At 45.3% G+C, this 22,861-nt stretch overlaps 1 protein-coding gene across 3 annotated transcripts in view; it reads left to right on the top strand.

The window, feature by feature from the left end:
- Window positions 1–21,539, top strand: part of POLR3D (RNA polymerase III subunit D) — a 36,410-nt gene extending 14,871 nt beyond the window's left edge. For 2 of the 3 annotated variants that reach the window (XM_068133677.2, XM_068133678.2), the window contains exons 2-9: window positions 4,117–4,289; window positions 10,207–10,250; window positions 10,546–10,715; window positions 14,382–14,503; window positions 14,895–14,991; window positions 16,546–16,907; window positions 19,647–19,802; window positions 21,361–21,539. In XM_068133677.2, the coding sequence (XP_067989778.1) occupies window positions 4,125–4,289; window positions 10,207–10,250; window positions 10,546–10,715; window positions 14,382–14,503; window positions 14,895–14,991; window positions 16,546–16,907; window positions 19,647–19,802; window positions 21,361–21,480 (1,236 nt within the window). In that variant the 5' untranslated portion in view covers window positions 4,117–4,124 and the 3' untranslated portion in view covers window positions 21,481–21,539. The remainder of the gene's footprint in view (window positions 1–4,116; window positions 4,290–10,206; window positions 10,251–10,545; window positions 10,716–14,381; window positions 14,504–14,894; window positions 14,992–16,545; window positions 16,908–19,646; window positions 19,803–21,360) is intronic. The other variant, XM_068133679.2, reaches the window with a different exon arrangement.
- The last annotated feature ends 1,322 nt before the right edge of the window (window positions 21,540–22,861 follow it).

The following is a 22,861-nucleotide window of genomic DNA, read 5'->3' as shown; positions in this document are numbered from 1 at the left end:
TGAGTTTTGGAAAGATGGTTAAGTTTTGTGGTTAAGTTAGTGTTGTGTGTTGTTGTTTCCTCCCTCCACAGGAACAACGAAGAAGATGTACATACTTGCATGATGGTTAAGGGGTTCAGCATGTTAAGGAAGTGTAGGTAGGTAGTCCGACTCACTTCCCACAGCCCTTCCTGATTTATTTCATAGGTTAATTAAGTGTGTGACAGTAAGTGTTAAGGCTGGAATGGTAGCCCTGCGGTGAACCTTGCAGGAGCTACGGTTCCAGGGGGGGGGGCTGTGTTATGAATTTGGTAATGCAACATCTAGAGCTAGGTAGATCTGAATAGGTAGGTATTCGGCTGTCGTGACAGGGACTCTACATGTAATAAGTTCTTGATGTTTAGGCGTTTGTCGGGGTAAGATGTATGATTGTGGATCTACCTGGAGGTCCGAGTGTTAAATAGTGAGGGATTAAAGGTAACGCCCCTGTGAGTATCACCTAGTAGTCAAACCTTTGTCCATTATGGCACTGCAAACCACATAAACATTAGTTAGGTCCTTAGCGCAACATTAAATAATCCCCTTTCCCTGACAAGGACTTCGTATTAAATTGACAGGAAACCAGGTCAAAAACACCACCACAATTGGCCGCCACCGTGTACACCTCCAAAAGGCCTACAAACCTGGCCGGCACGTGTTATGCCAGGACCGCAGGGTCGCGTAACGGGGGAGATGTCAGGAGTCGCGGGAGGCTTTGATTGGCTGAGGAGTGCGCAATGTGACGTCATCGGCCACCAATATAGGCGACGGTCGGACGCCATTTCAGGAGTTGAGTTGAGTTCGTGGCAGGCACTGCAGACGCAGGCAGGCACCAGAGAGTTGAGCGGTGGTGGAGAGTTGGAGAGGACACGCCATTCCAGTCGCAGTTCGAGTGCAGTTCGGGTTGTAGGGAGTCGCAGGAGACACACGAGAGCACACCCAGTTGGCACTGAGCAGTTCGTTGGCACTTGGCTGCCAGCACTCCCGCGTCGTCGAGTCGAGTGGAGTTGAAAGGAGTCCTTCCTGTCCCTGGTCAAGTGGAGCCGCTGGCCTGCGTCGGACGCGTGGTGCTTGGAGCGAGGGGCCTCGTGGTGTGCGATCGGGCCGGAAGGAGCGGTGCTGGACACCAACAATACAAGACGACAAAGACAGATAAGCCCGATCTCCGCGTATATTTTGAACGACGGGACGTGTTATTTTCGTGATTAATCTCCCTCGTTTGTGTTTGCTGTCAGTCGTGTGGGGACGTCCCGATTTAGGTTTATTAGAATTATTAGATTTACCGGCGGGCTTTTTCACTGGCTTTACTTTTCCTAATAAACCCTTATATTACTTTTTGTACATAATATCTGAACGCAGTTTTCCTGGGTGTTTGATTTTAATAGATAAGGTTGCGGAGCCTTCGCTGCGCCCCGCCATTCCGCGCGTTGGTGTTGAACTTGAGTCCGCCATTGAGTGTTCGCCTCGGGAGTTAAAGTCTCGCAAATCGGTCATCCGTAACTGTGGTGTTAACCACGGTTACGCGACAGTATTTAGTGATGTCCTCCGTAATGCCACGCAGGGCGAACTGGGAGTTCGCCTGAGCGAACCAGACGGCGGCATGTGCTTCCCAGAAAGTGGGCAATTTGAGGGACACTGCCGTGTCCATCGCATGTCGTAAACTCGGGGTCACCAGTGAAGGAGCAGTGCTCCTGCTTGAGACGGACAAGACACAAACTCGTCCGAGAAGATGTTTAATGTATAATCAACTCGGGAACTCTGAAAGCCCGTTTATCGGGTTCGCATACATATAATCCAAGCCAAAAAGCATACGTCAGAACCAAAGCCACGCCTCTTAGGCGAGGCACGCTTTGGTGGTCATGTGACCGACAGGTGCAAGCAATTATAACCTCGGTACCGCGGTTTGTCCGCCGGTTACGTCACCGGCTGGGGCAAGGAGATTATGTTGCTGGTCTCGAGCTTTGGGGGACCCATGGGTCGCTACAATGTCATAGGTGCCTCCATGATAGTCATAATTTGACAAGTATAAAACTTCATTCAATCAAGATGAAATTTCTTGAGCATAATCTAGGGATAAATTGGTAGAGAAAAAATAATAATGATGACGCCATCGGTCACGTGATTCGGCCGCCATATTTGTTTCAACATAAAAGCCTTAAATCCACTGAAAACACGTCTGATTGCTCTTTCAGGGTCTGCAATCTGATTGCTCTTTCTAGTTTTGATTTTGTCATTGGGGAAAATGATGATCTGCAAATTATTCCAAGTGCTGTCTCCACGAGCTCAAGTTTCCATCATACAGCTCCTCAACTCATGGGTGTAGTGCTGGCGTAGAAAAACTGGCAAGGACTATTCCAACGGACTACTATTATTATCTATCTATAATTCCAGTAATCTCTGTGTGTGTGTGTGTGTGTGTGTGTGTGTGTGTGTGTGTGTGTGTGTGTGTGTGTGTGTGTGTGTGTATGTGTGTATGTCTGTGTGTTTGTCTGTGACCGCTGTTTCTCGACAACCACGGGTCCGATATACTTTAAACTTGCCAGGTATATTGCTGGGGACCCGAGGATGTGCCTTTTCAAGGTTTCATATTAATCGGACAAGTAGTTAGCGAGCTATGTCCAAAAAACGATTCAACCAATCAGAGAGCAGCGAGCTATCACGTGTGCCGAACGTGGCGAACAGACTCTGCCTCGGACGGCACATTTGAGAGCGTATTCATTTATTTCACGTTGGCAAACTATGTTGGCGGTATGTTGGCGTTAAACTATGTTTTAAAACTAATTTGCGATTCTTTCGCTTTCCTGCGCGTTTGTGCACGCTATGGCGATTTCTTTACCAAACTCCGCAAGCCGTTCGCTTTGGACCAAACCATTTCATGTAAATAGAGGGGGGGGGATTGTCACCGTACTCGCAAGCCGTTCGCTTTGGACCAAACCATTTCATGTAAATAGAGGGGGGGGATTGTCACCGTACTCGCAAGCCGTTCGCTTTGGACCAAACCATTTCATGTAAATAGAGGGGGGGGGATATAATTTTAGATATATCTATCTATAATTCCAGTAATCTCTGTCTGTACGTTTGTACGTTTGTACGTTTGTCTGTGACCGCTGTTTCTCGACAACTACCGGTCCGATATACTTGAAACTTGCCAGGTATATTGCTGGGGACCCGAGGATGTGCCTTTTCAAGGTTTGAAATTAATCGGACAAGTACTTACCGAGCTATGGCGATTTAGCCGTTCGCCGTTCGCTTTGCCGTTGCGAATGGACCAAACCATTCATGTAAATAGAGGGGGGGGGGGGGGGGGGGGGTTCTGTGGTCGTTCGCTTTGGCTTTGCGAATGGACCAAACCATTCATGTAAATAGAGGGGGGGGTTCTGTGGTCGTTCGCTTTGGCTTTGCGAATGGACCAAACCATTCATGTAAATAGAGGGGGGGGTTCTGTGGTCGTTGCGAATGGACCAAACCATTCACATCGAATCATCGAATCACATCGAATGGACCAAACCGTTCGCTTTGGACCAAACCATTGCATGTAAATAGAGGGGGGGGGTTCTGTGGTCGTTGCGAATGGACCAAACCATTCATGTTTTTTTTTTTTTTTTTTTTGGCAAGGAACGGGCACCCACGTACGGGCACGTCCTAGCTTATATATAGTACGGGCATGCCCTAGTATATATAGTACGGGCATGCCCTAGTCTATCTATAATTCCAGTAATCTCTGTGTGTATGTCTGTGTGTCTGTGACCGCTGTTTCTCGACAACCACGGGTCCGATATACTTTAAACTTGCCAGGTATATTGCTGGGGACCCGAGGATGTGCCTTTTCAAGGTTTCATATTAATCGGAGAAGTAGTTACCGAGCTATGGCGATTTATTTACCAAACTCCGCAAGCCGTTCGCTTTGGACCAAACCATTTCATGTAAATAGAGGGGGGGGGGATTGTCACCGTACTCGCAAGCCGTTCGCTTTGGACCAAACCATTTCATGTAAATAGAGGGGGGGGGATATAATTTTCGATATATATATAGTACGGGCATGCCCTAGTTTATATTAATTGCACTCTTTCTGTATTCCCTCCTTCCCTGTACCCCCAGTGTGTTCAATGGCTGGACGAGGGAATAGTCAGGGTGACAAGATGGAGGGCCAAGGACAACGAACAACTTTGCTTCCAGGGCGTGTACCTCAAGTTTCTGGAGCCACAAGAGGTGGAATTGGCCGCTTGCCATCTATTCGATCACGTGATCTTACCCTTGGTGGAGTTAAAAAGGTGCTGAAAGTTAATTTTTCCCTCCATATACAGTTTTCGTTTTTAATCAGAACATGAAGCAGAAAACAAACCTGCAGTTGAGCAGTACTTTGGTTTTGAATTTGGCAAACGTTACGGAATCATGTTCCGATCACGCATGCTCAGAGGAAATATTGTCCGGATCGGGCATGCTCAGAGGGAATCTTGTCCCAAACTCGCATGCTCAGAGGGAATCTTGTCCCGATCACGCAGGCCCAGAGGGAATCTTGTCCCGATCACGCAGGCCCAGAGGGAAACTTGTCCCGATCGCGCATGCTCAGAGCGAATCTTGTCCCGATCGCAGAGGCTCAGAGGAAATATTGTCCGGATCGGGCATGCTCAGAGGGAATCTTGTCCCGTTCGCGCAGGCTGAGGGAATATTGTCCCGTTCGCACATGATCAGAGGGAATCTTGTCCCGTTCGCACAGGCTCAGAGGGAGTCTTGTCCCGATCACGCAGGCCCAGAGGGAATCTTGTCCCGATCACGCAGGCCCAGAGGGAATCTTGTCCCGATCGTGCATGTTCAGAGGGAATCTTGTCCCGATCACGCATGCTCAGAGGGAATCTTGTCCCGATCGCGCATGCTCAGAGGGAATCTTGTCCCGATCACGCATGCTCAGAGGGAATCTTGTCCCGATCGCGCATGCTCAGAGGGAATCCTGTCCCGATCACGCATGCTCAGAGCGAATCTTGTCCCGATCGTGCATGCTCAGAGGGAATCTTGTCCCGATCGTGCATGCTCAGAGGGAATCTTGTCCCGATCGCGCATGCACAGAGGGAATCTTGGCCCGATCGCGCATGCTCAGAGGAAATCTTGTCCCATTCGCGCAGGCTCAGAGGGAATCTTGTCCCGATCACGCAGGCCCAGAGGGAATATTTTCCCGATCACGCAGGCCCAGAGGGAATCTTGTCCCGATCACGCAGGCCCAGAGGGAATCTTGTCCCGATCACGCAGGCCCAGAGGGAATCTTGTCCCGATCACGCATGCTCAGAGGGAATCTTGTCCCAATCGCGCATGCTCAGAGGGAATCTTGTCCCCAACTCGCATGCTCAGAGGGAATCTTGTCCCGATCGTGCATGCTCAGAGGGAATCTTGTCCCGATCGCGCATGCTCAGAGGGAATCTTGTCCCGATAGCGCATGCTCAGAGGGAATCTTGTCCCGTTCGCACAGGCTCAGAGGAAATCTTCTCCCGATCACGCATGCTCAGAGGAAATCTTGTCCCGATCGCGCATGCTCAGAGGGAATCATGTCCCGATCACGCATGCTCAGAGGGAATCATGTCCCGATCACGCATGCTCAGAGGGAATCTTCTCCCGATCACGCATGCTCAGAGGAAATCTTGTCCCGATCGCGCATGCTCAGAGGGAATCTTGTCCCGATCACGCATGCTCAGAGGGAATCTTGTCCCGTTCGCACATGCTCAGAGGGAATCTTGTCCCGATCGCACATGCACAGAGGGAATCTTGTCCCGATCGCACATGCACAGAGGGAATCTTGTCCCGATCGCGCTTGCTCAGAGGGAATCTTGTCCCGATTGCGCATGCTCAGATGGAATCTTGTCCCGATCACGCATGCTCAGAGGAAATCTTCTTCCGATCACGCATGCACAGAGGGAATCTTGTCCCGATCACGCATGCACAGAGGGAATCTTGTCCCGATCGCGCATGCTCAGAAGGAATCTTGTCCCGATCGCGCATGCTCAGAGGGAATCTTGTCCCGATCGCGCATGCTCAGAGGGAATCTTGTCCCGATCGCGCATGCTCAGAGGGAATCTTGTCCCGATCGCGCATGCTCAGAGGGAATCTTGTCCCGATCGCGCATGCTCAGAGGGAATCTTGTCCCGATAGCGCATGCTCAGAGGGAATCTTGTCCCGTTCGCACAGGCTCAGAGGAAATCTTCTCCCGATCACGCATGCTCAGAGGAAATCTTGTCCCGATCGCGCATGCTCAGAGGGAATCATGTCCCGATCACGCATGCTCAGAGGGAATCATGTCCCGATCACGCATGCTCAGAGGGAATCTTCTCCCGATCACGCATGCTCAGAGGAAATCTTGTCCCGATCGCGCATGCTCAGAGGGAATCTTGTCCCGATCACGCATGCTCAGAGGGAATCTTGTCCCGTTCGCACATGCTCAGAGGGAATCTTGTCCCGATCGCACATGCACAGAGGGAATCTTGTCCCGATCGCACATGCACAGAGGGAATCTTGTCCCGATCGCGCTTGCTCAGAGGGAATCTTGTCCCGATTGCGCATGCTCAGATGGAATCTTGTCCCGATCACGCATGCTCAGAGGAAATCTTCTTCCGATCACGCATGCACAGAGGGAATCTTGTCCCGATCACGCATGCACAGAGGGAATCTTGTCCCGATCGCGCATGCTCAGAAGGAATCTTGTCCCGATCGCGCATGCTCAGAGGGAATCTTGTCCCGATCGCGCATGCTCAGAGGGAATCTTGGCCTGATCGCGCATGCTCAGAGGGAATCCTGTCCCGATCACGCATGCTCAGAGGAAATCTTGTCCTGATCACGCATGCTCAGAGGAGTGAAGTAATTTATTTACTCTACCTGTCTGGTCGTCAAACAAAATTGAAAATCGCGCATGCTCAGAGGGAATCTTGTGGAATAGTAAAAAATCCAATCTGATCTTCGATCTTCGAATGCCTCAACTCTGTGTTTGCCTCAAAATCTTGTGTCCCAAACCCGTCCCTCTCTGTAGCCACCGTACCCAGTCATACGCAGCTGCTCCTGGACTCTGTGTCCTCTCCTGACAAGGTGGAGAAGCTTCTGTCAAACCTCGATTCTGATTCTGCAACTGGACCAGACGGCATCAGCCCCCGGGTCCTAACATCTTGCTCTTCCGCTCTATCTCACCCTCTCTCTGTTCTTTTCACCCTCTCTTTTGCTCAAGGTCCTCTGCCAGCATCTTGGAAATCAGCAAACATTACCGCTTTACACAAAAAAGGTGCAAAAACAGATCCTTGCAACTACAGACCAATGAGCCTGCTCCCAATTAGTGTTCTGGGCCCTGTGCTTTTTCTGGTCTTCATCAATGATCTCTCCGATTCTCTTGAAAATCCTCTCTATCTCTATGCTGATGACACCACTCTCTGCCGCTCCATTCCTCTTCCCTCAGATCGGCAGTCTGCAGCCTCCTCACTCTCTGCAGACCTGGACAAAATCACAGACTGGTCAAACAAGTGGAACATGTCTTTCAATCCTGACAAATCTCACACTTTTACTCTGTCTCTCCTAAAAGACCGACTGTTAAACCCTCCCATCTACTTTCTCAACAATCCTCTCCAAGAAGTTCTGTCACTCAAGCTTTTGTGTCTCACAATCTGTCATGATCTTTCTTGGGAAAACCACATTTCCAAGCTGGCCTCCAAAGCCAGTCGCCGACTGGGCATCCTCCGTCGTGCGAAGTCCTTCCTTGGCACACATGAGCTCCTCACCACATACAAGGCTTTCATCTGCAGCTCAATGGAAGACTGCTCTCCCCTCTGGGCACCTGCCTCACACCCAGCTCGGCTTCATGCTGTTGAAACCAAAGCTTTCAGAATCATTGGAATCTCCCGCGATGAAGCTGATTCTGAGGGCCTTTCACTCACTCACCGCAGGCAGGTTGGTGGTCTTTCTGTCTTCTACCGACTCCTCTCCGGCCTTGTTCCCCCAGCTCTCTCTGTGCTCTGTCCCCCAAATATTCCTACAGGTCACACAAGATCTGCCAGCAACCCTCTTATGGTTAAACTGCCAAAATCTAGGCTCTGCTCACCTTCACTCTTTCATTCCCCTTTTCTCCCACCTCTGTAACAAACTCCCTCACTCCCTTCAATCCCACTCCTCCCTCCAGGTCTTTAAAACAGCTGTTCACCACCATCTCTTACCTTCCCCCATCCAAAACCTTGATCTTTTCTACCCCCGCTAATTCACCCCAGATCCACTTTTTCGAAATTCTAACTTCTTTCCTGGAAGTGCTTGCAGTGTCCATATGTTTTATACCTCTCCCACCTCCCCCCAAGCCCTCTCCCTCCCACGGTTCTCTCGATGTCCCTGCTTTCGGGTGTTGTTTGTGTCCTTCCCCCTCTCTCCACATCTTGTCTACCGCTCCCCATATTTTGTGTTTTGTGTGTCGGTTTGACTTTTTGTGTGATTAATGTTCGCTCTTTCACGAGCCTCGATCTTGTATACAAAAAAAAAATAAATCAGAAGTGGAATAGTCAAATTCAGCAGATGGTATATCGTGCTGCTCGACGACTCTTCGTTCTTTGTACTTTGAAGAAATTCCATGTGAGTGCCCCCAATCTTGTTGAAATATACAAAGTGTACATTCGCCTTTTGATGGAGTTTGGTGTGCCCGATTGGGGTTCTGGCATTACAAGAGCTCAGAGTGATGAGATTGAATGACTCCAGAAGCGTGCACTCCGTTTTATTGCGTTCCCATCTATTCGGTCCTATGCGCAACAACTTTGTCATTTTGGTATACAGTTGTTGAGCGAACGCAGGAATGAGCTTCTCTTACGTTTTTGGACTTTTTCTTCTGAAATGTGATCGTCACCGTGACATTCGTCCTCCGACCCGACAATCTGTGTCTCGATATGATATGCAACTCAGAAATGCTCAACATCCTGACCTACCTCGGTGTAAGACTCAAAGGTGCAAGAATTAAACAATTCCTTTTTTGATTAAAATGCTTAATTCTGATATGTAGATGCATAAAATCAATTACATGCATAATATCTGTTGGTTGTTCTTAAGTTTTCTGTTATTTTAGGTTATTTTGTTGTTTGAACTTGTTGTATTTTTATTGTTGTTTGATTATGTATATTTGTTTATTCCAGATACTTATTTTGATACATAATATGTATATTAATGTAATTTTATATGATTTTTTAAAATGCATTTGTAAGTTTTATGAAGCACTGTTTTATTATTGTAAACTTGACAAATTTCAGTCTTCGGACTGCCTTTTCCAGTGTTTAATGATTTCAATAAACCGAAATGAAGTAAAATCATTCCAAACAGGAAACTCAGTTTTTAGCGACGTCGTGAAGGACACAAACACCAAACACTATTTTATATATATATATATATATATATATATATATATATATATATATATATATATATATATATATATATACATATATATATATATATATATATGAGAGCGTACGCTGGATTAGCACGTCGCTGCGTCCTTGGACGACTCCTCAGCACCATCCCGACACACACCATAGTGTGTGCTACGGAATGAGGTGTTTTTACTGCGGCCGGAGTGCAAATCCTGCCACCAACCTGCTTGAGAGAGGACCGAGTACCCTGGTACTCATTTTGCCAACCTCGGAAGGATGGCAGGCTGAGTCAACCCCACCTGGTATTAATTCAACAGCTGAACGGGATTCAAACTCAGGACCCTAGGATCCCAAGCCCGCCACCCGAACCATTAGGCCAACACCAGGTATGAAACACAATTCATTTATATAATTTGTTTGTCCCAATGTGTTGTACCTTATTCTTTAATGAGCTTCGTTCCTCTAACTAAACTTAAAGAAAAGAAAACTATTTAATAAAAGTATAAATTGATACTCAATTTCCATCACTATTTAATTAATTATTTTAAACAATGACATTTCTAGTGTTGCTTGTGCAAAAGTCACATGGTAGACAAAGAAAGACGAGAAGACATCATTGTGCTTTAAATGCATTGTGCTGACATTCGTAAACAATGGACAAACATGTATGTTACCTGGGATTTCAACCTGGGTTCGTCGTATCTGAGTGTTCACATTTTTGCTGATACATTAATCATTTGATGTTTATTCAATGAGGTCACTTTGTTCATTGCAGCTTTATTGAAACCTTGTCGCCTCTTTTGCCTTTTCCTCCTCCTCATAGAAAACGTTTTGTCCAAATATCCCTGTTCGCAAGATAAAGCAAGAGTGAGTTTGTGTTTACAGAATTGAACCCGGTGCAGTTTGGGGTAGGATTGGGAAATATGATCAGTTTGCTGTAATTGTAATGGGAAGTGGAAATAATGAGCTAAGAACGGTGGAAAAGTAAACGGGGAGAATTTTAAATCTGTTTTCTTTTCTCACCTTACATCACCCCACTTCCTTGTTTTATATCTTTCTTGTAGCTCTTCCTACTTTTCTGACTCTGATTCTTTGTTTGAATTTTTTTTGCCTTTTCCCACATTTTGCTCTGTTTTAAATGGATTCCTTCTCCTCAATGCAGACACAAAGGAGAGTTTGTCTCACCCAAACGAGAACAGTCGAGAGAGAGGGGTGGGCGTAGAGGAGATCGTGGGGGGCGAGGAGGGAGGGGTGGAGGACCTGAAGTTATCCAATCACACTCCATCTTTGAACAAGGACCTGGAGGATCAAATCCCCGTACCAGAGGTGCAGGTGAGGCGATGGAGGTTTACTGGGATCGCTTGAGGCAGGAAGTGTGGTAATTCGAAATCAAATGGATGTGATTATACAGTCACGTGAAAAAGTAAGTACACCCCATGTAAAGTTTTGACTTTTTCAACATATTTCAACATATATCTATTTGATCTTCATTTCAACAATATTGAGAGATAAAGGTGATATAATATAACAAATATCATGAAACATTCACATTTTGTAGTCCATTGTATAATTTAAACAAGTGAATCCTCTTGGATTGCGCTGAGGTTCGGGCATGGAATTTCGAGCCTCGATCATGGTTCGAGCCTCGATCTTGTATACAAAAATAATAATAATAATAATAAGAACCTTGGGCCGAATCTCGCGCTTCACCAGTGCGCGTGCGCGAATTTACGTCACGCCGGCAGCGAGAAGGGGTTCCCCAACACGAACCAATCAGGAACTGCCACGTCACACTTATATGATCTCAGAATTCCTGTGACAGGAATTCGCGTTACACTGGCTGGAAGTCATTCGCTAGAGGCGCTTCCTCAGCGCTAATAAACATAAATGCAAATTTTGCATGTGGAAAAAGCAAGTACACCCTTGGCTCTAATAGGTGGTATTGCCCCCTTTGGCAGAAACACCCTCAAGTAGGCGTTTCTTATAACTGTGTACCAGTCTCTGACATCGACTGGGAGAAATCTTTGCCCACTCCTCCATGCAGAATTCTTTCAGCTGTGCGATGTTTGAGGGGTTTCTTGCATGCACAGCTCGTTTCAAATCCCCCCACAACATCTCGATGGGATTTAGATCCGGGCTTTGACTTGGCCATTCCAGAACCCTCCATTTCTTTCTTTTCAGCCATTCCTTGGTGGATTTACTGGTATGTTTAGGGTCATTGTCATGTTGCAAGGTCCACCTTCGGTTGAGCTTCAACTTTCCGACAGATGGCCTCACATTATCCTCAAGCACCCTCTGGTACAATGAAGAATTCATAGTGGATTCTATGATGTTGAGCTGCCCAGGCCCTGATGCAGCAAAGCTGCCCCAAACCATAATATTTCCACCACCATGCTTTCCAGTTGGTATCAGGTTCATGTGGTCAAATGCTGTCTTTGGTTTTCGCCAAACATGTCTTCTGGTACTGTGGCCAAATAGTTCTACCTTTGACTCCTGTCCAGATTACATTGTTCCAGAAGTGCTGGTCTTTGCCTAGGTGTTCATTGGCAAACTTTAGTCTTGCCCTGATGTTCTTTCTGGACAGCAAAGGTTTCCTCCTGGCACACCTCCCATGTAGATCAAATTTGTGCAGCCTCTTTCTAAAGGTAGACTCGTGCACTTTGACATCAACAGTGGCAAGTGCTACCTGTAGGTCCCGTGATGACATTCTGGGGTTCTTAGAGACTTTTCAGCATTTTGCGGTCTGCTCTCGGGCTGAACTTGCTGGGTCGGCCTGGCCTGAACAAGTGTGCAGTTGTTTGGAATCTTCTCCACTTGTAGATGATCTTCCGGACAGTCGAATGATTGATTTCAAATTGTTTGGAGATCTTTTTAAATCCCTTCCCAGACTCGTAGGCATCTATAACCTTCATTCTGAAGGCCTCAGAGAGCTCTTTTGATCTAGGCAAGGTGACGCCGCATACTTCAACAACAAAGAGCAAACCAAACTAAATGTCTGAGATTTAAATAAGACAGATTCCTCCAAGATCCTCTCTGATGATGTTCTAATCATTTGCACCTGAGCTGGTGCACCTGATTCTAATTTTAGGTATTTGAAGTGGTGATAAATGTAGGGGTGTACTTACTTTTTCCACATGTGAAATTTGCATTTATGTTTATTTAAATTAAACAAAGGACTACAAAATGTAAATGTTCATGATATTTGTTATATTATATCACCTTTATCTATCAATATTGTTGAAATGAAGATCAAATAGCTGTATGTTGAAATATGTTGAAAAAGTCAAAACTTTACATGGGGTGCACTTACTTTTTCACGTGACTATGTTGGATGATGGTAGGAGAGGGAAGGCTAAATATAGCAGTTCTTGAAGGTTCAGTTGCTGCAACACCTTACATTGTCGATCCTTGTGAATCTTGTGCATTGTAACCTGCACTTTGTTAATGGCATACCTACACATCGATCGGTGAAGCGGTTTCGGAGAAGAGGGTTTTCAAACTATCTGCTTTCAAGCTAATATGGCTGCCAAACCACGTGACATACGACATAAAAAATGTACACTCTGCAGATGTATCGGTTGGGGATTGATCATTGATTGTGGCCACGTATGTAGGATTGATTGATTGATCTGCATATCGATACATTACTAACATAATTGCCTTCGCCGATTTTGAGAATACTTTTGTGCATAAGGCAATTTTTCCAAAAATAAAAATCGCGTTTTTTGGATCGAAAATTACTTTGATCGTCATGATATTTTCTGGAGATGTGCATAGATAGGTAATAGTGAAGAAATTTTTTTTTGCAAAAAACGATCGAAGGCAATTATGTTCGTAACGTATCGATATGTGTGATCATGTTTGTGAAATTTCGTGTTGATGGGATGAGGTTCATTTTCTATCCAAGATGGCTGCCAAACCACGTGACCTATGACATCATCATTTTCAAACTATATGCAGCAATGGTGTTAGATGACATTTGTAAAGTTTCGCATCGATAGGGTAAGCGGTTTCTGAGATATAATTATTTGATATTTTCCTTCAATCCAATATGGCTGCCACACCATGTGACCGATGACGTTTTTGTGATCGACTTTTAATGGCCTTGCCTAGTCGATGACACATGTAATGTTTCAAGTCGATCGCTTTGGTGATTTGGGGGAAGATGGGTTTTTTAAAAAGGTTTTGGGTTCAATATAATATGGCTGCTAAAACCGTGACTTATGATGCCATAAATTTAATATTTCAATTTACAAATGGGTCATGGATCATCTGCATGCAATTTCAGATTTTTAGGAAAAGGCATGCGATTAAAATATTTATGACTGGTATATCACTTCACCGATGTCATCATTATCATGCGTTGTTCCCCATTGGGAGTACTTGACAATCAATGTGCCAAGTTTCAAATTTTTCCATTCAGCGATTTCCGAGTAATGCTTTTTTAATTATTTGTATTTAATAAATATGTTGCATAAATAAATATGTTGCGGGGAATAAATATGTTGCATAAATAAATATGTTGCGGGGAATAAATATGTTGCATAAATAAACATTTTGCGGGGAATAAATATGTTGCGGGGAATAAATATGTTGCGGGGAATAAATATGTTGCATAAATAAATATGTTGCATAAATAAATATGTTGCGGGGAATAAATATGTTGCATCTAATGAAAATCGAGGCTAACCAGTTGGTTCCATCAATACACCGAATGCTAACGGCTAATAAATGCACCAAAATTTTTCAACGTGGCCACAAATAGGAAGCTTTTATTTGTTTACTTTGTTTTGTGCAAAATTTGCTTTAATTTAATTTATTCATGAATATTTATTTACAAACATGTATAAATTTAGTTCAACATGTTTTATATTTGAGGTATTGATCATCGGACAAGAAAAATAAACTTTGGGGGGAAATATTTGTGTGCATGCTGTGAATAAGTTTTGTCTCCCACTCCCCCTCCTCCCCTCACCCCCGCCCCCTCCCCAACCCCAGCTAGGGAATCGTCCCACGTCGGCGTTGACCCATCATTAACCCCAATCATCAATATAAAGAAGGAGAAGAGAGAAACCCTAGAAGAGACAGAAGGATTGCTACAACAGCTGTGCAGAGATGATGTGAGATTGAAGCGGAAACCGTTAATCCTATTGATCGGAGTTCTGGTTGGGAAGAGCTGCAGTGGCTGTTTGGCTTTGGGTAGGTTAGAAGACTCGAGAAGGTCTTTGTTTTATGATGAAAATCGTGCTAGCTCTTTGCTTCCTTCTATTCAGTTATGCCTAGAAGACGACGTCACCTGAACGGGGCTGCGATCGCTGTGATTTAATCCCGGAATAACATCCAAATACTTAATGTGTTGGATGAAGTCGAGAAACGCCAGAGAATGAGGTTTCAGTTTCTTTTTTTGTGACTCCTGTGACTGAACAGCGTAGACCAAAAAAATGTTTTGAAGATTGTTTTTTGTTGTTGTTGTTGTTGCCTTTGCAATTGTGCTCTTGTTTATCTTCACAGTTTGTGTCTGACCTCAGCAACGATCCCTGCTTGCTTCCTGTAACCCTGCCCCTCGACCAATCTGGAAGCAGAATATTATCGGAAAATGTTTCTACAGGTACACCGTTTTGGAATTTTCCATACTCTCTGCAACTGAGTTGTTTAGGGGATAACATTTGGTAGTGATAGTGAATTTTGAGTGGAGTGGTGAAGTTATTGCCTCTAAACTATTGTGCATTCTGATGTAAACAATGGAGTTAGTGGAATAGTCATGGTGAGTTTGAATTCGCATTGAGGATTGCATACGAGGTGCACACCGAATGCCTGTACCTCTCACCGACTGGGTATGTGTGTACGATTGAGTTGAGAGCGTTCGGACCAGGGGCCCTAGCCTGAAAGTAAAGAAGAAGAGAATTAGCACGGTAGTAAGACAGGGGTCTTTCACTCAGAGTAGTTAATGCATGGAATGGTCTTCCTGGAAAGGACGTGTAAGCAGACACGGTAGATACGTTTAAATTGGAATTTGATAGGTACCTAGATGCATTGGAGAAGGTGGGCTCTGGGGATATTGGTAGGACTTGCGGGTGGGTCCCTTGTGTGTGGATCGGTGATGGCCAAGCATCGGCACATATGGCCTCCTCCTGCGCCAAAGTTTGTTCCTTGTATGTCATTGCAACTGTAAAGTTTGCTGCACTTTTTTTTTTTTTTTGTATACTGAATCGAGGCTCGTGAAAGAGCTAACATTTACTTCACAAACAAATCAACCAGACAAACAAAATACCCAAAAAGAGGGAGCGGAAGACAAGATGGGGAGAGAAGGGGAAGCAGAAACACAACATCCGAGAGCAGGTTTCTTTGTTCCTTTAAATTTGCTTTTGGGTGTGAATCTTTATCACAGTTTGTTTGTTAATTGTGAATTTCATTATTTTTTATGAAAAAATTGCATACACAAAAATATATCTTGATACACTTACAAATGCAGTTACCTCTTCTTGTGGATGTAGCTTCATTTGCTGAGGGGCACGACTGCCGCTGGTGCAGTGCCCCCTGAAGGTTAGAGCAGGAATTTGTCATTTGTACAGGGTGCTGCAATTGCTCGCATACTCTTCGCGAAGGATCCCGTAGGCTCGTTAACGTCCGCCGACTAACGGCGGCGGATGGGACGACCATTTTGCCGTACATCCAAGGGACGTCACACACATTGATGAATCGCCCTTCCTGCGAAACACCGGGACGACGGTTTATAGCCCGGTCGGGATTCAAATTCAGGATGCAGTCGCGAGAGGTGTGCATGCGAACTCTGTGTATGCACCATATTTGTTTATTCTCAAGGATATGATTACTTTATCATTCGCATCCCAACTCGTGGTTTGTGATGCTGGAATCCCCGGTTCAAATTCGGTACACCAAGCTGATTTGTCCATCGTCTACTAGTTCTTGTACTTCATATAAAAATACACGGATGTTCACACTGCATGTGATTTACGCCGAGGCTTCACCGTGACCCTTGGAATTGATGTTTTGGAAACAAATTCTGGTTAAAACTAGCACGGAATGTATTCATTTCTCAAAATGATGGCGTTTCATTTGAAAAGGACGACGGATGGTGTTTTTGTATGCTGCACCTGTTCTTACCCGACCTCTCACCCTGTTCTCCCTTACTTCTTCACAGCGATAAAGCCAGAGCCAGTTTGGGAGTGTGAAAAGCACGAGGGAAGTGGAAGTCCTCCCAGAAAACGGTCCACTCCCATTCTCCCTCAACCACAACCCGTCAACGTGCAATCCCACACTACTTTAACATCCATCTATGAATTGTTCTCCAGGCTGGGATTGCAGGGGGAAGAGAAGGAAATGTGGCAGGAACCCAAAAAGGACGAAGATGCTCAAAACGATATGGAGGAGAAATTTTTGTTCTTCCAGCTTCCTGATTCCCTTCCAGGTCAGGTTTTGACACCACAGGATGATGTTAAAGTAAAGACTGAAGTCCAAATCAAGACGGAACAGGGTGGAAGCGTAACCACTCGAGAAGATGAGGTAATGTTTAAACTGGTTTGTTTATTTATTCATTACCTCTGTCACCGAAAGTCGACAGACGTTTCGTTTTCATCCCTGTTAGTTTGTTACTTGCCGGAAAAGATTCTGGCAAGTATGTTGATCTGTTCGTTTGTTTGTGTCTGTTTGCAGCACTACATCTACACCGTTGCACGTAGAATCGCCAAACTTTGCACACATATTGCTCTTGCCCAGGAATAGACTGTGCCCAATTGATGACGTCATCAGTCACGTGGTTCGGCCGCCATCTTGGAAAAACCGAAAAACCTAGCAGTTCCATATTTACAAAAGTGCTGAATAGAAAAAATTGAGACATGGCTCATTGTAAAGAACTCCATGGGGAATAAAATATGTTAATGATGTCATCGGTCACGTGGTTCGGCCGCCATATTTGTCGTAAATGGCCGATAAAAAAGTACATTCCGACAAGTCCTCGGTCTCTGACCGATTTTTCATCTGTCTGTCGGTTTGTGTCTGTGAGCAGGATATCTCAAAAAGTTATGGACAGATTCAGACGGAACTTGATGGACAGGTTGGGTATTTGATTTTGGTGAAGATCTGGATCCTGATACTAGAATCTTCAGTGATTCTTCACAATTGAAAAATAGGACCAAAAACTATATACAATAAAACCTCGCTGTCCGCAGCGGTTACGTTCTTGTAAACCTCAGGGGATTGCGAAATCGTGAACGATGAACAGTTTATAACACATTTGATTCATTGATGATTTTTGGACTTGCAGTTTGGGGGGGGGGGGGAGGGGACTGCAATGTATTTCATTGACTTTCAATGAGATACGTTAGAGCCCCCAAGTTGCAAGTCCAAAAATCGTTAATAAATAAAAAAAACAAGAATTTTGAGAGAAAAATAAGAGCAATTGAGTAAAATAAGATCAAATCAGTAATACCATCTATAAGGTTTTTCTGCGTAGAGTTGATGCCAGAAGACACAGAATGTAAATTTTCAATTTTTAAAATGTTTTTTGGCTATACAGTACGAGGGCCAGTCAATAGGTAACCTTGAAATGGCGATATAAATTCGAGAATGTAATATGTGTAGTTGGAGACGATATATGTTATATCTATGGGTAAGAGTCATGCTTTGCCTGTTTTAGATCTGGCAACATTGAGCGTGTGACGTCATTAGAGCAGTTCCAAGATGGCGGCTCCCTTAGAAGCATGCACCAGGGAGGAGCAACGTTCTGTAATCCTTTTCTTGGGAAGTGAATCCCAGTGAAATCCATCACAGAATGAAGATGCTATATGGGCATGTTTATCGCTGCAGCAGGTGTATGACTGGGACAGGAAGCTTTAAAAGTGGAGTGTCCAGTGTGGCAGACGCTGCCCACTCGGGCCGGCCTCTCACAGCCGACACCAGAAATGGTCGCAGGTTGAGCGCGTGCTAAGGGAAAACCGTCGCATTACGCTGGATGAAGTGGTCTCTGAATTGAACATTAGCCATGGTTCAGCACACCATATCATTCACAACGTGTTGGGGTTCCGCAAGGTGGGTGCCTAGACAACTCACACCCGAACTAAAAGAATGGTGAGTGGACACGTGAAGAACTTCTGCAACGTTGCTTCTGTTTTGTGACGCTTTCTTACAGCGCATAGTGACGGGATGAAAGCTGGGTCCACTACTTTCAGCCAGAAGCAAAGAGGGCAAGCAAAGAGTGGCGCCATTCAACTTCACCGAAGCCCAAAAAATTCCGCACATAACCGACCGCTGGAAAAGTGATGCTGCCGCTCTTCTGGGATAGCCGAGGCCCACTTGTGGAGCATTACATGCCCAGAGGGACCACAATCACCAGTGCATCAAACTGCGACCTCCTTAAAAATCATATGAAACCAGCAATCAGTTCAAAACGTCATGGACTACTCAATACCAGTGTTTTGCTGCAGCATGACAATGTTCGGCCCCATACTGCCTGCGCTACAGCTGCAACAATCGAGGACCTGCATTTTCAGTGTCTTCCTCATCCACTCCACTTGCCAGACCTTGCCCCCTTCGGATTACCACATCTTTGGGCCACTTAGAGGCGCTTGGTGAAACCACTTTCCGATCCGACGAAGAAGTCCAAGAGGTGGTGCACGAATGGCTACACAAGCAGCCAAAAGATTATTTTTCTTGAGGAATCCAGGTCTTAGTAAAGCGCTGGAAAAAAATGCATTGAACGCAATGGAGATTACGTTGAAAAATAACAGTTGTTACTCACATACTGTACATGCAATAAACAAGTTGTGAAAAATATTTTAAGGTTACTTATTGACTGCCCCTCGGTATTTAAATTTAACACAACATGTTAAATTAAGGAAAATCCTGTTATTCAAAAATCCAAAGTGTTAAAAAACTTGTAAAACCAAACCAGTTTAAGAGGGAGGTTGAGTGTTAACTCTTTCCACGGGTATGCGGGAATATCAGCGCAGAGGGAGAGAAAGGGTGTCTAAAAAGATCCAGATCCGGCCTATCAGTGGGATAGAAAACGTAAACTGTTCAGCCTGGCTTAGGAATGCACTCTCCCGAGTGCCGTTCTACATTTTCAAGAGTTTGTCCTTTTAGGTGTTCTGTTCTGAGCAATTGCCTTGTGTTGCTGTGACACCTGTTTACGACAAACTGTGTTTTCTTTTTACTCTTGTCATTCAACTGTATTTATTATTTGTACAGTAGAGATACTACAGGGAAGACATACCTGTAAGAATGATTTTCAAAACTATCTTCAAGGCTGCTGATGGTTCCCAAGGAAGTGTCTGCTCACTCAAGACCTTGCCCGAAGGACCCCTTGGACGATTACAATTGCACAAGTCAGGCCGGGTGCAGCTTGTGCTTGGTCATGTGTCATTGGATGTTACCATGGGAACTGACTGCAGTTTCCTACAGGTGGATGTGTTTGTGTGTAGAATATTGATAAACATAAAACTTCCAATGCTGATCTCCAGTTTAACCTTTCCAATAAAATAGGAAGTAATAATAATCTTCTTCTTCAAATGCCATAACCTATTATTTGGGGTCCATGGCTCATATATGTCTTTCATGGACCAGCTGACCGGGTTCTCGTGTTGGACTGAAGCTGGCTACGACAATGATTTGGAATTTGTTCAGGCTGCCTGCAGTAATGTATCTGTTAAAAAAACAAAAAAGAACAACGTTGGATCTTATGGACCAACAGTTAATGGTAGTAGACTGGTCCCCAGCTTAAGGTCTCATCAAAGGGTGGCACAATTCCTGATGCAATACCCTGTCTGTGAATCACTAGTCCAACATTTATTTTTTGGTATACATAGTTGAGGCTCATGAAAGAGTTCGAGCTCGTACACTGGATAGATCAGGACGCAACAAGACAAAAGGAACAGCAGAGGCGGGAAACACCAAGAGCAGAACCGAAGGCCAAGGCAGAGGGAGGCAGACAAACAATGGATGTGGGGAGGAATGTTGGGCAAAAGAGAATGTATAGGGTGGGCAAGATGGATCCACAAGGGAACTCTTAGCAGAGAAACTTGGAAGGAGGAGGGAGTGGGATGGGGAGAGGAGAGGGTTAATGAGGGTATAAAACATATTATGGTTTTGGATTGGGGAGGATCTGAGATGGTGGTGAACAGGACAGAGCATGGAAAGAGCAAAGGATGCAAGAACAGGAAGGACGCTCGCTGTCTGCAATGGCGAATTCACAAGCCCATAGACTCAGCTTCATGGCAGGAGATTCCAATAATCCTGAAGGCCTTGGTTTCCATGGCATCAACCTGAGTAAGATGTGAGGCAGGGAAGCCAATCTCGAGGGGAGAGCAGTACTCCATCAAGCTGCGGATGAAGGCCTTGTCGGTGAAAAGGAGTTCAGGTGTGCCAAGGAAGGACATTGTATGACAGAGGATGCCCAGACTGGCATTGGAGGCCAACTTTGAAATGTGGTTTGCCCAAGAAAGATCATGGCTGATAGTGAGACCCAGGAGTTTGAGTGACTCGACATCCCCAAGAGGATTAAGAAAGTAGATAGGGTTTTCCCTCCTATCTACTTAAGTCCGAGATTCGTCCAAAGAGACTCCCTGATCTCATGTCTGGCTCTCTCAAACGTTTGCCCCTGTGCACTACAAGGTTCCTCCTAGCTGGTTGGCTGGTATTGAGCATTACACAAAAAGTCAGCAGGGTTCTCATCTGTGGGGACGTGACACCACTGACTGTGGCTCGACACATTGTGTATCTTGTGAACCTGATTTGCTATGCACACGTGGAAGTGTTTTGACTAATTGTGAATGTAGCCGAGGACTGCTTTGCTATCTGTGTAATAGGTTGTGGTGTCAAGCTCTTGCTCCACCGTTTGCGCCAACACTGACGAGCACTACATCGTGCAAGGATGATGTATAAGAGGCAGGAGCTTTTAAATGTACAAACAAACTATGTATGAACGAGGTTTTGTGATGCTGATCGTTTTGTGTGGTTGCAGGAGCTGGTGTCCGTTCGACTGAGGGAAGGTCGCGGTGGAGAACTTGTCATGTTGGGAAAAGTGGGGACTCGGCTCATCTGCTCCCCTGACTTCCCCAGCCTTCTCAGGGATGCAAATTGATTAGACCCTTCCCTTTATTATTTCTACTCTTCAAAAAATAAATTATGATTTATCCTCAATATGGTTGTCGGTGGTCTCTGTCTTCCACAACCTCCTTTCTGGTCTTGCACCCTCTGCTCTTTACGTGCTTTGTCCCCTTTTCCCTCTCCCAGGTTTTTGTAGGTCCATCATCCTTTTTCTGGTGAAACTACCTAAATCCAAGATCACTAGCCTCCACTCATTCATTACTTTTTTTTCCTGCTGTGGAACCAACATCCACATTCTCTTCAATCTCATTCCACGTTTTCATTTCATTTTCGTTTCATTCCATTCCACAATCCCACGTTTTCAAGGCAGGCGTTTACTATCATCTCAGATCACCCCCAATCCAAAACCATGATCTTTTCTATCTTAACTCCCACCCAACCCCAATCCCTCCTTCCAAATTTCCAGTTTTCCCTCCTGAGTTTCCTTCTGTATCCATCTTGTCCATCCCATGCATCCTCTCCTGCCCCCTTCTTCCCCACACCCAATGGTTTCCAAGTCTGCCTCTATCTTGACCTTCATCTCTGCTGGTGGTGTTTCTCCCCTCTCTCTGCTGTTCCTTTTGCGTCCTGTTTTGTCCTGATCCATTCAGTGGATGGTGGTGAACAGCAGAGGCTCGAGGCTCGTAGAAGGGCTCGTAATGTGTGTATATGTATTTGAAAAAAACCTATTGTAAACGAGTTATTGTACAAATGGAACCTGGGGCTCCTTATCTATGCTTCCACTTTATTTTAATGCACATGCGAGCAGTGTGTGTGTCTGTCTATCTATTTGTCTGTCCTCATATATATATATATATATATATATATATATATTGTTACAGACGTGGCTTGGATGTTATTTACCGAGCGGTTTTATGGTATGACCACGTCTGCACAAGTTACCCGATTGTGCCCGAACGTTGACTAGTCGCGCGATGCTGGCTCAATAAGAAAAAGAAGACACCCGGCTGGATTACAATAACACAATACGACACCAATGTTTCAATTCTCAAGACCTCCGGAGGAGATTATATTCGTACGGAAAGGTCAGATTACAGGGGCTAGAGGTATAATCACAGAAAGACAGGCACTTAGACACACTCTTATATTAACCCCGGACAGACGACAGACAAACGGGACAACGGCTGACTCACACGGGGGTTGATGGCAGGACAGCGGGTATCGATGGCTCCAGGTCCTCCTGGGCTCGGGGCAGGGTACAGTACGGTCCGGTCCGGTCCAAAGATGCGGAAGGTTGCACAGCGCTCGAGGTGGTAACGTTCTTTCACAGGCGGGTTCTCTTCCTCTCAGCGGTCGTAGGCAACGTTCTTTCTCCAGCTGGGGGCGCATCTGACGTCACATCCGGCGCGGGGCCG

The sequence above is a fragment of the Myxine glutinosa genome, chromosome 13 (assembly GCF_964187855.1).
Source record: "Myxine glutinosa chromosome 13, kmMyxGlut1.1, whole genome shotgun sequence".
Taxonomy (NCBI): domain Eukaryota; kingdom Metazoa; phylum Chordata; class Myxini; order Myxiniformes; family Myxinidae; genus Myxine; species Myxine glutinosa.
Note: the sequence above shows the minus strand (reverse complement) of the source record. Positions and strands in the feature narration are given on the sequence as shown.